The sequence below is a fragment of the Vipera ursinii genome, assembly GCF_947247035.1.
Source record: "Vipera ursinii genome assembly, chromosome: 1".
Taxonomy (NCBI): domain Eukaryota; kingdom Metazoa; phylum Chordata; class Lepidosauria; order Squamata; family Viperidae; genus Vipera; species Vipera ursinii.
This window is the reverse complement of record NC_139512.1, coordinates 24384703-24401100: the sequence shown is the minus strand read 5'-3', so window position 1 is coordinate 24401100 and position 16398 is coordinate 24384703. Positions and strand designations below refer to the sequence as shown.

General features: G+C 38.5%; 1 protein-coding gene across 1 annotated transcript in view; it reads right to left on the bottom strand.

Moving 5' to 3' along the window:
- SAMD4A (sterile alpha motif domain containing 4A) overlaps nucleotides 1-16398 on the bottom strand; it is a 139680-nt gene that overhangs the window by 13137 nt on the left and 110145 nt on the right. Inside the window, exons 5-8 of the mRNA XM_083352689.1 lie at nucleotides 10411-10520; nucleotides 9049-9135; nucleotides 6288-6582; nucleotides 2678-2763 (exon numbers count right to left, since the gene is read on the bottom strand). Coding sequence (XP_083208815.1) covers nucleotides 2678-2763; nucleotides 6288-6582; nucleotides 9049-9135; nucleotides 10411-10520 — 578 coding nt within the window. The remainder of the gene's footprint in view (nucleotides 1-2677; nucleotides 2764-6287; nucleotides 6583-9048; nucleotides 9136-10410; nucleotides 10521-16398) is intronic.

The window sequence follows — 16398 nt, the reverse complement described above, 5'->3', positions numbered from 1 at the left end:
AAATATTTTATTAATTTCTGTAGCCTTCTGACTTGGTAATGACCAAGGTGTTCATTTAATTTCATCTTACTGTATTAGAAATTCTTGTAAATAGGGATGATATTTTAAGGAATCTTGGATGTAGATATCTCTCTTGTACAGAATTTTAGCATACTCCTTCCAACTTTGTTTGATCTTCTTGAAATCAGTTGCTATTTGTCCATTGGTGTCTTTTTAGCAAATCAATGCAAAGTTGGAACTTCTTTCTAAATTTGGGGATCGTTTGGGTATTATTTGTCTGTGTCTGTTTTCATTTTTGATGTCTTTCCAGATTTCACTGCAATACTGTTTCTTGTCTTTTTAATAGCTCTCTGAAATTCTTTTCAATGTTCCTTCCTACAATTTTTGTCTTTCTTGGCTCTGGCTTCTCTTCTTGGCAATTTTCACTGTTTGTTCTGACATCCAGCTTGCTTTCGTCTGTTTCTTGGTCTTTGGCATTTTCTATTCACTTTTAACTTTAACAACATCTTTGATTTTATACCACAGTTTCTCTGATTCCCTGTAAATGGTTCAAGACTTTAAAGCAATTCTCAATGTTCTCTTTGAAAATTGTGTGTATATGCTCAAGATATATCCTGGAAACTGACTGACTTTCTGTTTTAGCTTGAACTGGAACTTGCATATGAGCAATTCATGATCTGGGTTAGAAATGATTCATGACTGGGTTAGAAATCAGGAAATAATTGGGTTGGCAGAAACCACTATATCATTTCTGTATCAACTATCTATTTTTTTCCTTTCTACTTCCAACTTTGGCACTGCACTCTTCAACCATAAGCACCACATCTTGTTTGCATGTTCAGTCCATTTCAGATTGAATGTTCCTATTATTAAAAAATTCTTGTTCCTAACAATCAACTGGAATCTGCCTTCTTGCAACTTATCATTATTGCATCTCTTGCATTTTGGAACAACAGATGACAAAACTTTGCCTTCTTCTACTATTTCTTCTGTAATTTCAGTTACGTGAAGTATGCTATCATCTCTCTTAACCAATCTTTCCTTCTGGAGGCTAAACATCTCCTGCCCTTCCAATCTTTCTTCATAGGACTTAAAATTAATTATTTTGATTATCTTTGTTGAACTTGTTTACTTTTGAATCTTTTTTTAAGTTTAATTAAGAAATTGTGGTTAAATAAATCATAGCTTTGTTTGCTTTCCTCACTAGGGCCAAGAAAGGGCCAGGTGGAATAAATATTATTACACTATCATAAAAAGAGTCCCAAAGGTGCTTTTTCACAAGGCAACTGGACTTCTCTTTGAAGACATTTCATTTCTCATCCAAGAAGATTCTTCTGCTCTGACTGGATGGTGGGGAATGGAAGGATTTATACTCCTTGCAGACAGCTGGTCATTTGCATTCTTTTAGAGAGTCACTGATGCCACCTGGAGGCTTAACTGTGTCATCAGGATCACTTGAGTAGTGCAAACAGGTGTGGAGCCTTCTTGGAACTGTTGAAAGGACTGTGTTGTAGACTGGAGATAGATGATGTCCTATCCCTCCCTCTATGTTGAGAGAGGGCTGTTCAGTTTTGACATAAATTCACCACCATCCAGTCAAAGCTGAAGAAGCTTCTTGGAAGTGAAGTGAAACATCTTCAAAGAGAAAAAAGAAAGTTCAGTTGCCTCGTGAAAAAAGCACCTTTGGGACAACCATGATCTGGATGGCTAAGAATATCCATAGACATATCGTAAAATGACAGATTTGGTCAGACTGCACCAGACTGGCAAACATTTGTGGGGAGTATGAAAGTAGCACTTCAAAAGAGATTGGACTGAAACAAATCAGTTCCCTTAATTGTCAGCTCCATCTATATTTAAACTGTAAGCCTGGGCAAAGATGAGAGCAAAAACCCCAATACAATCCATTTGCTTTGAGGTGAGGTGATGATAGGGAGCTAAAGTTGACCAGTTAAGTGATCATTTGGTTTATAGTACTCCAGATGTTATGAAATCTCTCTTCAATGCCAGATGCCATTGAATAGCTGGCTATAAATGCTAACTGTTACTTTGAAGTTTTCTGGAAGCTAGAAAGCAATGTGTAGTTCAGGAATGCCAAAATTGGAGAAGAGAAATTGCAGCATAGAGGGAGGTCCAAGTGTGACCACAGACAAAGAACAGGGCAACAACATTTGACTTATGCAAGATCATTATTAACTGAGAGGAAGGGAATAATCTCCAGAGTATTTAGAACCATATAAGGAAAATGTTTGTTTGCCAATTGTAATTGCAAATTAATAGCAATTATACTCAGAGGTGTTTCTTTCATTAGTCTGTTTATTGTAAAGCAAAAGCTTTCTAACATCATTTTATTAACAGAGAAGCAAAGAACCAGAAAGGATCCTTAGAAATCATATACTCCATTTCCCCACTTAATTATGACTGCCATTTAATACTGTATTTATAATAATTGGCAATGGGTTTTCATTGATTTGTATTAAGACTCTTCCCAATATTACCTGGCTGGGCACGACTTTAGAGCAGAGAAACTATCACTAAGCCACACCCATGCCAATATTAATCCTCAAATGGTCATATTTGCATATCTAGGAAATCCAGCAAATCTCTTTAAGAAATGGAAAGAGAACAAGAGCTTGCAAATCTCCCTCCGTTTCCATGGCCCCCTAAAATTACTCACCTCATGAATTAGGCATTTATCTATGAGTTGTAGATAGGAGCTTATATTCTCCTCGTCAGGCCTGGAGACAAGGAGCTGAGTACAAACTGCAAAATAACAACAACATCATCAACAACATAACTTTGAATTTAATGAGAAGAATGGACTCAAACCACCCTTAATGGGACACTGATGCCTTTTTCAATTTTGTTCCATCCTTTGCTTTCTGTTACTGTGGTGTCAACCTGGTAGATCTAGTTATAAAAAGGAAGCTGCTGGGCCTCCTGCTTCTCCAGCTCCAGTATGGAAAATACAATCAAATGCATTTTTATAATATTTTATTGTTATTATCATTTTACATTAGTATTACAATAAAATAGTATAAGTAAAATAAAAAATATAATAAAAATTTGCTGCTTCATACTGAATCACATTGGATTCAGAGAGCAAACTTCGATATCTGGATTAGTCCGCCATAATACAGTACCCTTGAGATGACATATTTATTTATTTATATCCTGCCTTTATTATTTTTATAAGCAACTGAAGGTGGTGAACATAACTAAAGCTCCTTAGTTTATTTTTCCAGAACAACAACCCTGTGAGGTGGGCTGGGCTGAGAGAAAGTGACTGGCTCATGGTCACCCAGTCAGCTTTTATGCCTAAGGCGAGACTAGAACTCAGTGACTCCTGGTTTCTAGCCTGGTACTTTAACCACTAGACTATACAGCTACAAGTTCAAACATTCCCAGTCAGCAAAGCAATTGAGCAAACTGACCAGGAATGAAAGAAGATGTAATTCAGCACATCTTGACGGCTCAGTTGCTCCAAGGTCTTAAAAGTCCAATATTTGTCAACAATAGGTATTAAAGTCTGATTGTCAAAGACTTTGCACTTAAGTGTCTCTACTACAGTCCTGGCATTCCTAAGGATGATGCAGTTCATGGTCTCAATTAGATCAGCTTTCTTCCTCCAGACTCCACCCAGCATTTGTTATGTCAGTAGCCAGAACATATGTAGCCAGAACAATTTTTCTGGAGATTTCAGTTTATTCAGCACTTTTTAATCTTTTGAGTGTATTGACTTATTATTTCTAATGGAACATCATGGCTATCTGAAATTTATATTTGGGAATAGCTATCCAAATGCACTGGTTGGACCATATTTGGAATTTCATGCTTGGTTTTGGGCAATACACTTAAAAGAGTAACAAAAGCCAGAAAAAAAAAATTCAGTTATCAGGATGACAGAATCCAAACCCTGTGAGGAATTATCAAAGAAGCTGGGTAATTTAGCTTACAAAGCTTTACAAATATCTAAAAAGCTGTCATGTGCAAGAAAGGGCAGATTTGTTCTTTGTTGAAACCAAGGAAGCGAACAAACCAAGGATGGTGAGTTAAATCAAAAGAAATAAGATTCAGGCTGAGCAGTAAGAGGTAAATTCCTCACCATGAGCTGTAAAGCAGCAGAGAACAGTCTGCCGAGAGCAGTGCTTCCGAACCTCAGCAACTTTAAGGTACATGGACTTCAATTCCCAGAATTCCACCGTCAGCATGGATTGAGAAAATCTGGAAGTTGAAGCCCGTATATCTTAAAGTTATTAAGGTTCATAAACACTAGTGGACTCCCCCTCGCTGCACATGTTCAAAAGTGTGACTGAATGGCTGAATGGCCACCTGTCACGGATGGTTTAGTAGATCCATACAATGTAGTGAATAGCACAGAATGACCTTAAGTTGAAAGACTGTTCCAACTCAGTGTATTCTATAATTCCATGGAAAATTCTGCTATTTGAGAAACTGATTCAGGATCTGTTTATATGCAAAACATATGTTCTACAAGCCACTTATACTTTGAATTCAAACAACTCCAAACACAGCTGAATTTGGAGTCAATTTTAGTTGCAAATGTCCTGGACCGATGGTTTGTGCCTCTATTAGATGCTGCTGTTGCTGCAACTCTGGAAGGAGGCAAGATCAATGTGTGAGAATGCAGTTTGATTGGTAGGGAATATAAATCACAGCAAATGTATATAGCAATTGCATTTTGGATAAATGGGGACAGAAGGAGAAACAGAACCAGGAGGAAAAGGAGAAGAGAAAGTGAAAGAATGTTCATATACAGGTAGCCCTTGACTTATGATCACAATTAAGACCAGGATTTATGTTGCTAAGTGAGAAATTTGTTAAGTGAGTTTTACGATTTTTCTTGCCGCATTTTGTTAAGTGAATCACTGCAGTTGTTAAATTAGTAACATGGCTGTTGGGTGAATCTGGTTTCCCCATTGACTTTGCTTGTCAGAAGGTCATAAAAAATGATCACATGACCCTGGGAAACTGCAACTATCATAAATATGAACCGGTTGTCAAACATCCTAATGTAAATCACATGACCATGGGGATGGTGCAACCATCATAAGTGTGAAGAATAGTCAAAAGTCACTATTTTCAGTGCCGTTGTAACTTCAGTCACTAAATGAACAGTTGTAAGTCAAGGACTTCCTGTACAGCAGATAAAGCAGAGTGAAGGTACAATAATATGCAAAACAAAATACAAAAATGAAAACTGGAGCCTATATTTAAACTTATGATATTAAAGTTATTACATGGATCTGAGAAGGAGAATTTCCTAATACCTAATTCTATTAGATCATGTTTTTCCAAGTGAAGGATTATTGTTATTTTGGTATGTAAGGTGCTGCATTCCAAATAATAATTGACAGAAGAAGCCCTCACAAAAACTGTAATCAATTTACAATAAACTTAAATCAACTTGAATGGGTCACAACAGATGGCAGCTGATCTTGAATGATACTGCAAAAGATGAGCAATATGAACTCCTATATTCTTAGACAGGAGCACACCAGGAAATAGAGAAAATAGAGTAAATAGACAATTTTAAAAAAAAAAATCTCAGAAAAGGCAGTAGAAAACCAGTTCTGGGTTACATGTGAAGAGGTTCTCAAACATTATGGTAAAATCAGGCATATAGGGGATCAGAAGGGAGCCAAATGCTGGCTGTACCCCCACTTTTGATCTTGTAGGTCAGACCTAGGCATTTCAAAGCCTGCGGGCCCGTGGGTGGTTCCAGTCCAGCCTGTGGCATTGGTAGTGGGAGTCAGGTGGAGGGGGCGGGATGTCAGAGCAGCGTCAGTGTGTGTGTGTGTGTGTGTGTGTTGGGAGAAGAATCGAGAGGCTCAAAGCACCCCTGCAGAACAGCCCCATGCGGCCTCTTGGGAAAATGAATCACCCACCCTTGTTCTAGGCCTTGCCATAATGGATGGTTCTGGGCTGTCTGGTTGCACAGGATTCCGGAAAAGCAGGTTGAGCCCTTCTGCATTAGTTCCTCATTGCCCAGTTCTCTGTAGCAGTGCTAAGGCCAGTATGATTGTGGAGCCACCTTTTTGGTTTCGCTTTGCTCCAATTCTTCACACTTTGCTCTTCCACTCAACTGGAATTTTCTTTTAATAAGTTGTTTATTAGAGGTAAGCCATCCAGAGTCCTTTGGATCAGGCAGCCTATACATTAATTAGTTAACTAAATAAGGAGTCCCTGGGCTCCTCCTGGCTAATGAATGATAACTTGTATCAGGCACAACTGGACCATGAATAAAAAGCAAACATGCTGCTCACCTTTTCCCATCACTTTAGTAAACTGTCCTGGGATGTCCCCTTCTGGCAAAGGGACACCTCCAGATTCCCCCTCACAACCGGGTAAGGTGTGATGCTGCATTCCTCCTGAGGCAGAGTCCTTGCAATCCAACCTTGGGTTGTCTGAGCCAATCAGAGAAGTTGGTCGACGGAGCTGAGGATCCCGACTGTGCTCATCCACTGACAGGTTCCGAGAAGCGTATGCTTTGATTGGGGTAAGGATCATTTGGTGAAGCTCCTGCAATGGGAGGCGTAGATTGCCTCCTTCTAGGATATCCTGCAGATAGCAATACAGACCCACCCATGAGCATCTCAAATCCTGAAGTGTATCATCATGTCATAGTTTTGAGCCAGCATGAGTAGCAATGAAATATCAATAGAATTTGCGTAAGATGAATCAGAACGACGACCCAAAGAAAAAACTTAATGAATGTTTAGCACCTGGCAAGTCAGCATGATATAAGACACTAAAAATGTTGATTTAGCTTTGGTTCATTGCAACCAACCATGACTTGCTTAATCACGGTTCGTAAAATAAATCAAAACTGGTTGGATTCAATGCTAAACCCTAAATAACTGTTTATAAATAACCATCACTGAGTTTACACACCCATCTAAGCCAAAACTGTAACAAACATATGGTCTTAATTCTGGGAAATCTAGGTTCAAATCCTTGATCCTCCATATTGTTTACTATTATTTAGCCAAATAAATGGCTGTCTAGCTTCTGAAAGATTGAGAGCAATAGAAGAAGGGGACGACAGAGAATGAGGTGGCTGGATGGAGTCACTGAAGCAGTAGGCGTGAGCTTTAAATGGACTCCAGAAGATGGTAGAGGACAGGAAGGCCTGGAGGAACGTTGTCCATGGGGTTGCGATGGGTCGGACACGACTTCGCAGGTAACAACAACAAGAAGTCTAGCTTCTACTTGAGCACATCTAGTGTCTCCATCAATAATTTGTATGTGGCTCTTACTCTTACTTAGAAGATTTTCCCAAGGTTCAATTACAAATAATTTTGACATATTTATATACTGAGTTGCAATCTAGAAATTAGCAGTGATTTTTGTTAGGAAGGTTGAAGATAATAGAACTTATCAACTTTGTACAATTATAGTTCCCAGCCGCTACTGGAAGAAACCATGACACTGGACCTCCAGTAAGAGTATAAGATCAAAGGTCCATCTGCATTAACATCCTGTTTCCAACACAGACAGCTTCCATGTAAACAGGTGATAATTTTTTCCTGTTTTCTGTTTCTGTATTCAAAGCTTACTGCTTGGATATGAAAATTCATTTTAGTATCAAAGTTAACAAAATAAAATTATTTAATTTAATAATATTAAGCCTATCTCCCAGCTTAAATATTTTGTCTTGAAAGAAACAAAAATACTTACAAAAAGCCATTGTTATAGCTACCTTTCTTTTTATACAATTTACCGGTAGTAAGCAAACCTCTGTTTCTTACCAACAGCTCTAAACACTTCTGTAACGTCCAATATTGCACCATTCACACAGTTCCATTTATTCTTCACTGTTTTTCATGGGTCACGAGATGTGAATATTCATCTGGAGCCACAATGCTTACTTATAAAGTGACTAAACAGTGTGACATCTACTGGGGTTTATATCAGAAGTAGGAACATGATTTCAATGGTGCAAAGTGGTACCCCTGCTGCATCCACACAGTATGTCAAAAGCCTGGAAGATCTGTGTGAAAAAGCTGACACTACATGAGATCTGATGCAAAACTGCTTAAAAAAAATCTCTTTGAGATCTTGCAGAAACACTAGCAAGATTGTGAACATGTCACACAATGTTGTATGTTTCTGATAAACCCATACAAGATATGATGAGGTTTTTATGATTCTCTATGAGAATTCATGCGAGTGCCACTGTTAGCTTTTAGATGAAAATACACATTTTGAGAATAAGATTATGGAATTTCAAAAGAAGAGAGCCATTAAATGAATTGTCATAAATTAAGTTTTACCTGTAGTACTTATTAACCACTCCTAAGTTAACACCGAGGAGCATTCTTTCAGTGATGCCTATTCAGCATTAAACTCCACCTCTACTTAGATTTTTCTGAAAATTAATTTTTAAAAAATTGACCATGCTATTAACTTCATACAACATGCTTAACCTGGTAAAGATCTAACAACTGCAATCATACAGGCCAGTAATCTTGCTTCATAACCCTGGTTGACTGGTCTGTGGCTTGGGTATTGCATGGACCCCCACAAATGGATCACTCTGGAATTATATCTCCTTCATGAGTTGTGCAGCTTCAACGCTAGTGAATCTCATAGACCTTGCTCTTGCTGGGTTGTTTGCTGTTAATCATTGTGAACTTTCCCTCCTGGTATGGCCATTTTTTCTTTTAATTGAATATACTGATGTAAGCCATGCTGAGTCATGTGTGAATAGTCACAGAAATACTGAATGAATGGACCAATGAATGAATCAATGAAGAAAAAATGTATGGTAGGTAGGAGGTAAGTAGGTACTGGGTGGATGGGTGGAAGGGAAGGAAGAAGGGAAGGAGGGAAGGAAGGAAGATTAGAACTCCTAAACCAAAAGTCAGTTGTGGGAAAGGAAGTGATTATGCTATACATAGCAATTGATCTGCACAGAGGTAGACATATGGGCAAAGAGGTTCAGAGCATTAATTATCAATACATTTAGCTGAAATAATAGTCAAACTCTTATCTGTTTTCAAAGAAAAAATGGAGACCACTCACTCTTTCCAAGGATTTGAGGAGATTCTGCCTCTCTTTTAGCTTTTGGATACTGATCACAATCTTATGCCTTGCACCTTTGGTAACGTTCTGCAACAGAGACGTGAAACGACAATATTAGGACACATATACAAGGTATCACACATGAGGAAGCACAGTTGATCACTCCAGACTAAAGCAACCAATATGGTGAGGTTCCAATAGGTCTTAGCCAATTAATTATTTAGATTAACATGGAGCCAGCATTATAACATTGGTGGATGCTAAATGTATAGATGTGTCAAAGCTGATAAAATTACTAAATTTTAAGAAAGTTTGCTAGATTCCAATTCTTATGAGAATGCTAACTCCTGCATTTGAGCAAATGATTTTACTGTTCATAGGTCAGAGTTTAGGTTGCAATCATTGCAATTTTGTTATAATTTAGATATCATAATTACCTACCAGATTTCAGACATTTGAGGCAGAGCCCTCTGGTATAGTATATTGTACCATGACTCCCAAGGGCTGAAAAAATTGCTGAATCTTTTAGATCAAGTCAAAATGCACCTAATCTAGATCTAATTGGTTCAAATCTTAATTCTTTAATTCTTTAAAGAGAGATGGAAGCTTTTCATTCATCACACAAGATTTCTGTTCCAGAAGAAGAAAGAAAGATCAAAGAATTCCCTATTTTCCCCCCAAAATTATTGCAGGTTCGCATCCCACCAGGCTCAAGGTTGACTCAGCCTTCCATCCTTCCGAGGTAGGTAAAATGAGGACCCAGATTGTTGGGGGCAATTAAGCTGACTTTGTAATAATGCCGCTTGGGAGGGGTGTGAAAGCCCTAATAAGCAGGCATCTACATAGAATGAAGGCTACTGCTAAGCTTGTAAGCCGCCCTGAGTCTTCGGAGAAGGGCGGGATATAAATGGAATTAAAAAAAAATACAATCTCGAATGAATGGTGGTCAGGGAGGAAAAAACAGAAGTGGTGGTTTTGTGGGATGAAAAAGGAACAGGTATCATCTGATCTATATTTCTATCAGCAAGAGCATTCGGAGTGGATGTTTATTCAGAGAACGCTCCCTCTGGTCAAAAGAAAAGACATTTTGCTCTAACCTAAATAAAAACATTCCCTTATAGCCATAGGAGGAAATGAACCACATAAAGCAGTACCAGTCATCAGCGAGGATAATGGTTCAGACTAAGAACATGTCTTGCCCCTTCAAATCTGGTATTTAATTATATAAGTATTTAGGCAGAATTAGTGCTAATAAGAAAGAGTGTTTAATCTGCTCTTAAATTGGATGATCATTAGATGATTAGGCAACAAATGGCCAAAACAACTCAGAAGCTAATTTTTTAACTAGATAATCTAACATACTTGAGCCTCAAGCTGACATTCAGTCAAGGACATCATTTCATCATAAGTCATCTGGGAAAAAAGGGCAGCATACTTATGGAGACGCAGACTTTTGAGCCAGGCAGGAACATCTATATGTGGAATAGATAAATACGACAATTACACCTTAAAAGTAGCAGAGCAATAATTACGATAATCTGCTCCATAACCAGTTGCTTGGGCCAATGGCAAAAATTATTTTAAAAATAATAAATAAGTATACGAACAATTAACAAGTAAAATTATACAAATAAACTGTAGTGAAAAGCTGATATATATATATATACACATACACACATATGTTAAGTGTTTGTTAAGTATTTAGAATACCTTGCTAGGCCCCAAACACGGGGCAAATCTTATTTCCTGTTTCAGCCTAACCCAAGGCCATCAACAGGCTGTAGTCAAACAGTGACAGCTCATATTTGTGTAATATTTTTTTTTGGATTGCTAACAAAGAATTAAAGGGAGACTGATATAGCTATTTCAAAGTTTGAAATAGCTATCAGTCTCCCTTTAATTCTTTGTTAGCAATCCAAAACATATATATATATATACAAAGTGTGTGGCAAAACATAGAGTGCTGTTACCTTCCCATTGAAGTGGTACCTATTTATCTACTTCCATTTACATGCCTTTGAATTGTTAGACTGGCAGGAGCTGAGGAAAGTGAGGCACTCCATCACGCAAGAGTAGGATTCGAACCACCAGAGTATAAACCTTCTCTGGTGTCTATTAAGCCACTGCGCCACTTTGCCTGTAGGAACTGCCAGCAATCCATTTGAGGAAGCTCTGAGAATACATGCAAATAGTCAAAGTTTGTGGGGTAGTAGGTTTTGGTGTGAGGGGGCTTTTCCAGGGTACCCTTCTGTTTTTCAAAAAATTGCCAGGGGAAGAACGTGTTGAATGGCTTGGGAAAGGCAGAAAGGATGGCACTTAACAATATTTCATGTAATACTATGTTGTATTAGTCTGTTACTGCATCTTACTTTCTATTTATGTTTTTCAAACTTAGAAATGTAGCAAAACCAGAAATAACCAGGGATAATTTAATCTTTTTTAATTCTTTTTTAACTTTTGTATTTTGTACTGTTTGATTTTAAATACCCTGTAAACCGCCCTGAGTCCTTCGGGAAAGGGCAGTATATAAATTTAATAAAATTAAATTAAAATTAAATTAAATAATAACAACACAACCAGATACTTGTAATTGCAATAAGAATGACAGAAAACCAGTCTCTCCATGGACTTTTATATAGTACACATTTTTCATATCCAATATATGTATTTACTTACCTACCATTGTATGCTGCCTAGTCTAGTGACTGTACAATATACAAGTACTGGAAGGCAACATAAGAGAAACATTCAGTGTTGTTCATTCTGTATGATCTAAACTGGACAGCCAGAGACCTTATACCCTCTTCCAGTTGTTTGTAAAAATCTTTGTGAGCTGCCTCTGAACCCAGAATCGACTTACACTTAAAACTTTATAACTGTTTTCTCCAAAGTAGCAACCTTCAGAGTGTCAAATTATAACACAGGATGGCGGACACATTGCATCAACACATCACTGGATTTGTAGTCTAAATGATCCCTAGTTGGGAAAAAGTGCTTTTTGGGGGGAAGTTATTAACATGGTTTCTATATTGCCGCAAACACACACAAATTAAACCTTAAAAACCCCATGCAAAACCAAAATGAAATATTCTGGATAATGCTGAGCCTCCTCCGGACCATATCATTCCAGGACACCTGGATAAGTAACCCTTGGTTTCCAAACCAGGAGTTTTTTGCACATCTTTAGAATTGAGCCCTAAAAGAACTTAAGAGAGAAGGCAATAAAGAATGAAAGGATAAGCAATCAAGTTGAATAGCATCTGACAACTCAGAAGATTTTCAGGATCACAGTGAAGAAGAGATTCTTCTCATCTCCGAGAAACTTTTTAGAAAGCGGTTTAGCCCGCTTCTACTCTTTTATATTAGGACATTTTTAAAAGAAAGATGTGGTAGAAGGGGCTGTTTTAATCTCTTCACACCGAATGGTTTGTATTAACAGACAATCCAAGATCTGGTAATCCTGCTCCTTCCATGTTCATCTTGATAAAATATTCCCCAAGATGGTATCACCTCAAGTCCTCTGGGGACAAAGGTCTAATACAGGGGTCCCCAACCTTGGCCACTTTATGACTTGTGGACTTCAACTCCTAGAATTCCTCAGCCAACATGGCTGGCTGAGGAATTCTGGGAGCTGAAGTCCACAAGTCATAAAGTGGCCAAGGTTGGGGACCTCTGATCTAATACAACTCAGCCCATGGTCTCAAGAAGCTTTGGCCCTTCCCCAATCCTACCTGGAAACACTTGTGCTCTAATGGTGAACTCTGAACTTGAGTATTTCAGAAAGGCCTGTGAAGGTTACATCCACTTAGTGGCTTAAGCCCACAATGTTACCAGCCTTGCAAATAATTATTGACTCTTTCTTTATCTCTTTTTGGAGAGAAGTATAAGGATCTCAGGTGTCACAGTTGACCTTCTAGAACTAGATAGGATTGGCCTGGGAATCAGAAGAAATGTCAGGGCAAATGACCAGGAGCATTCGTTGAGTTCAAAGCACAGAAGAGTTTTTTTATTGCTACCTCTAATACAAGAATCTAGTCAACCAATGGTTAAAGCTAAACTGGCACTAGATAAGGGTCAACAGAATTCACAGGAGTCTGGACTTAGATCTTTTGTGACAATGCACTGACTCTAAACTGATGACACATTTAGCCCTGCCTTCCAGTTCAGCCTCTTCTGCTATTGACTCTCCTGGAAGATGAAGGGAACAGAGGTTGGACAGGTGAAGGATGAATAAAACAGGTTACAACAGGCACAAGAATCTTGCATGGCTTCTAAAAATACATTGTATAAAAACAATGGTCTGATATCAAAGAATTTATACAAATTTTATGCTGGGGAGGGTATCATTCAAGAACACCACCACTGGTATTCTACAAAATCGTGTTTTATTGTGAAGGAGCAGTGGGCTTATGTACAGGGCCTGTTTGCTCCCACCTCCTTCCTTCCATTACTCTACCTAGCTAAACAAAGGTTTTACTTGTTTACCATGTTACACAAGCTGATCCTTGTTTGCTGTTTCCAAACAGGCTAAGATTCCAAAAAAGCAAGAAGAAAACCTACTTTATGATCCTGACTATAAAGGAAATAGGAGACTAAGATCTATAATTAGGATACTATGCTTTAAAAACCATTCCTGCTTTTTTAGCCATTTATAGTAGAGGGAAGAAACAGCAGGCAGAGAATTCATGATAAGGCTGAACTGTCCAGATTTCAAGCACATTATAATGCTTGTAGCATCAAAATAACCTGCTGATTTAAGCATTTGCACTTGTGAAGGTTTGCAATAGGGATACCAACCGAGTAAACCAATCAATGATCAATTAATTAAGCCATGTGAATGTTCCTTTCCATTTAAAAAAATACCTACACACGTGATAAATTTGTAGCAAAATAGTAAAATGGTGCATGAAAATTAGACATTTTTCTCTCTGCTGTGCTGAATTGTTGGTGTGAAGTCTGATGTTTTACTTTTATTCTCCATAAGTTTTTTTATAAGATTCAGAATCATGGTGGGTATATTGTTGCACACTTATACAATTCCTAAGCAATAATTGCATGGCATGAATTCATGCTAATTATAAAATGGAAATTTTATACTGTCTACTAACGGTATCAGCTGTCTACTAACAGGTTTGCAATTTAGTCCTTTTTACTGAGCTGCCATTCTGACATTGCTCATATAATTGTGTTTCCTCTTTGCATTCTTTAATTTAAAGCAGTTCTGCCTGGGGAATTCTGGAAGTTGAAGTCCACACATTTTAAAAGTTCCCAAGTTTGAAAAACACTGATTTCATCCAAGGCAGGGAAGCCATATGCAAGTCTTCTAAGTGTCACCTGTGGCAATGTGAAGCAAAATGAAGCAAAAGCACAACTCCCATAAAGCTCCCCTCTTCAGAAGCTGAATGAGCTGCAGCACTGGGACTGGAAAAGGACCATTTCCTCATTACGCTATTGAGGAGAAGCAACAGATGAGAACAGCTAACTCCTGGATAACATGCCATGGAGATAAGCACAGATAGAAAAACACGTGGAAGGTGATTAAAAAAAAATTCCCTCTTATGCTGATGGTTGAGATGCAGATGCCAGAAATATTCTGCACACAGGAGTATTTTCAACTTGGGGCCGTCCAGATGGGTTGCATGTCAACTCATAACCCTCAACCAGCAACGACTTGCGTATATTCATCTGGAAGTATCCGGCCCAGGAAAACTATTATATTTATTATTCAATGAAATTGCATAAGAATAGGAGAGCCTTGCACTATCAAATTAAATACAGGTAGTCCTCGACTTACAAGAGTTCATTTAGTGATCATCCAATGTTACAACAGCATTGAAAAAGTGATCATTTTTCACACTTAAGACTGTTGTAGCATAACTTCCAATCATGCTTATGACCACAACTGAGCCCAAAATTTCTGTTGCTAAGTGAGGTAGTTGCTAAGTGAATGTTGTCCCATTTTAGGACCATTCTTGCCACACTTGTTAAACAAATCACTGAAATTCTTATGTTAGTATCATGGTTGTTAAGTGAATCTGGCTTCCCCATTGACTTTGCTTGTCAGAAGGTCGCAAAAGGTGATCACATGACCCTGGGACACAGTAAGTATGGGTCAGATGCTCCAATGGTCGTAAGTGTGAAAAATGTTCGTAAGTCACTTTTTTTCAGTGCTGTTGTATTTTTGAACAGTCTCTAAATAAACTGCTGTAAATCGAATACTACCTGTACCGTTTTTGAGGTTCCATTTAACAATTTGAATTGATATTAATCTGGGAAGCGGTAACCGGTCACACACTCAATGTAATTTCCATCATGTATTATTCAAGCCTGGTGGTTTGCAATCTAGAATATCCGAACATCCCCAATTTGCCTTTTATCTGCTTTAAAAATGGATCTTCTGCCACATGAACCTCCCTGCCCAATCAGGTCAGACTTTCTGGCTTGGACAATGAGCAGTCAGGACTAATTGGTACCTGAAGGGGAGACCACCAGGAAGTCTTATGGTTGCAGACTAAGGAAATGAAAAAAAACAGCCTGGAGTGAGGATAATTCAGGGGTAGGCAACCTTGGCTCTTTTATGACTCGTGGACTTCAACTCCCAGAATTCCTGAGTCAGGAATTCTGGGAGTTGAAGTCCATGAGTCATAAAAGAGCCAAGGTTGCCTACCCCTGGGATAATTGATCAGTGGAACAGCTTGCCTTTAGAAATTGTGTGTGCTCCGTCACTGGAGGTTTTAAAGAAGAGATTGGACAACCGTTTGTCTGAAGTGGTACAGGATCTCCTGCCTGAGCAGGGCACTGGACTATAAGACCTCCAAGGTCCCTCCCAACTCTCTTATTCTGTTAAGAAGGCAGGGGCCAAGAATGCCTTCTTTGTTCAACTACTATACTGTTTGCTAATGGCTGCAGAGCTCCAAAACACACATCTCCTCCTTACACCTGTGTCAAGGTTGTAGATTTATTGGCTGTCCTGGGGAGCCGGCTCAAATGGGAGGGAAAGAAGCCAGCACAGGTGCCTATAATGCCCAGATGATTCATTAGTTCTCTCCATTTGCGTTCTTGTGATATGCATAAACCAGAACCCCAACTCTTTTTTTTTTCTCAGCCGGCTATTCCAAATCTTTTGTTTTTACTGAGTGGGCTCAAATACTCTGCTAAACTCTGGTTTATTAATCACTGTTTATCATATATACAGCAACTGCCTGGGTTTGCACAACATAAGCTAAAACAAAATAAACCAAGTTATGATTCAATGCAATGGACGAACCCAGTGTAATGGACTGTAATGAATGATATTGGGGAAAGAGAGGAAGAGATGCTGCCTAGGAAACAGACGAGAGAGGCAGGGCC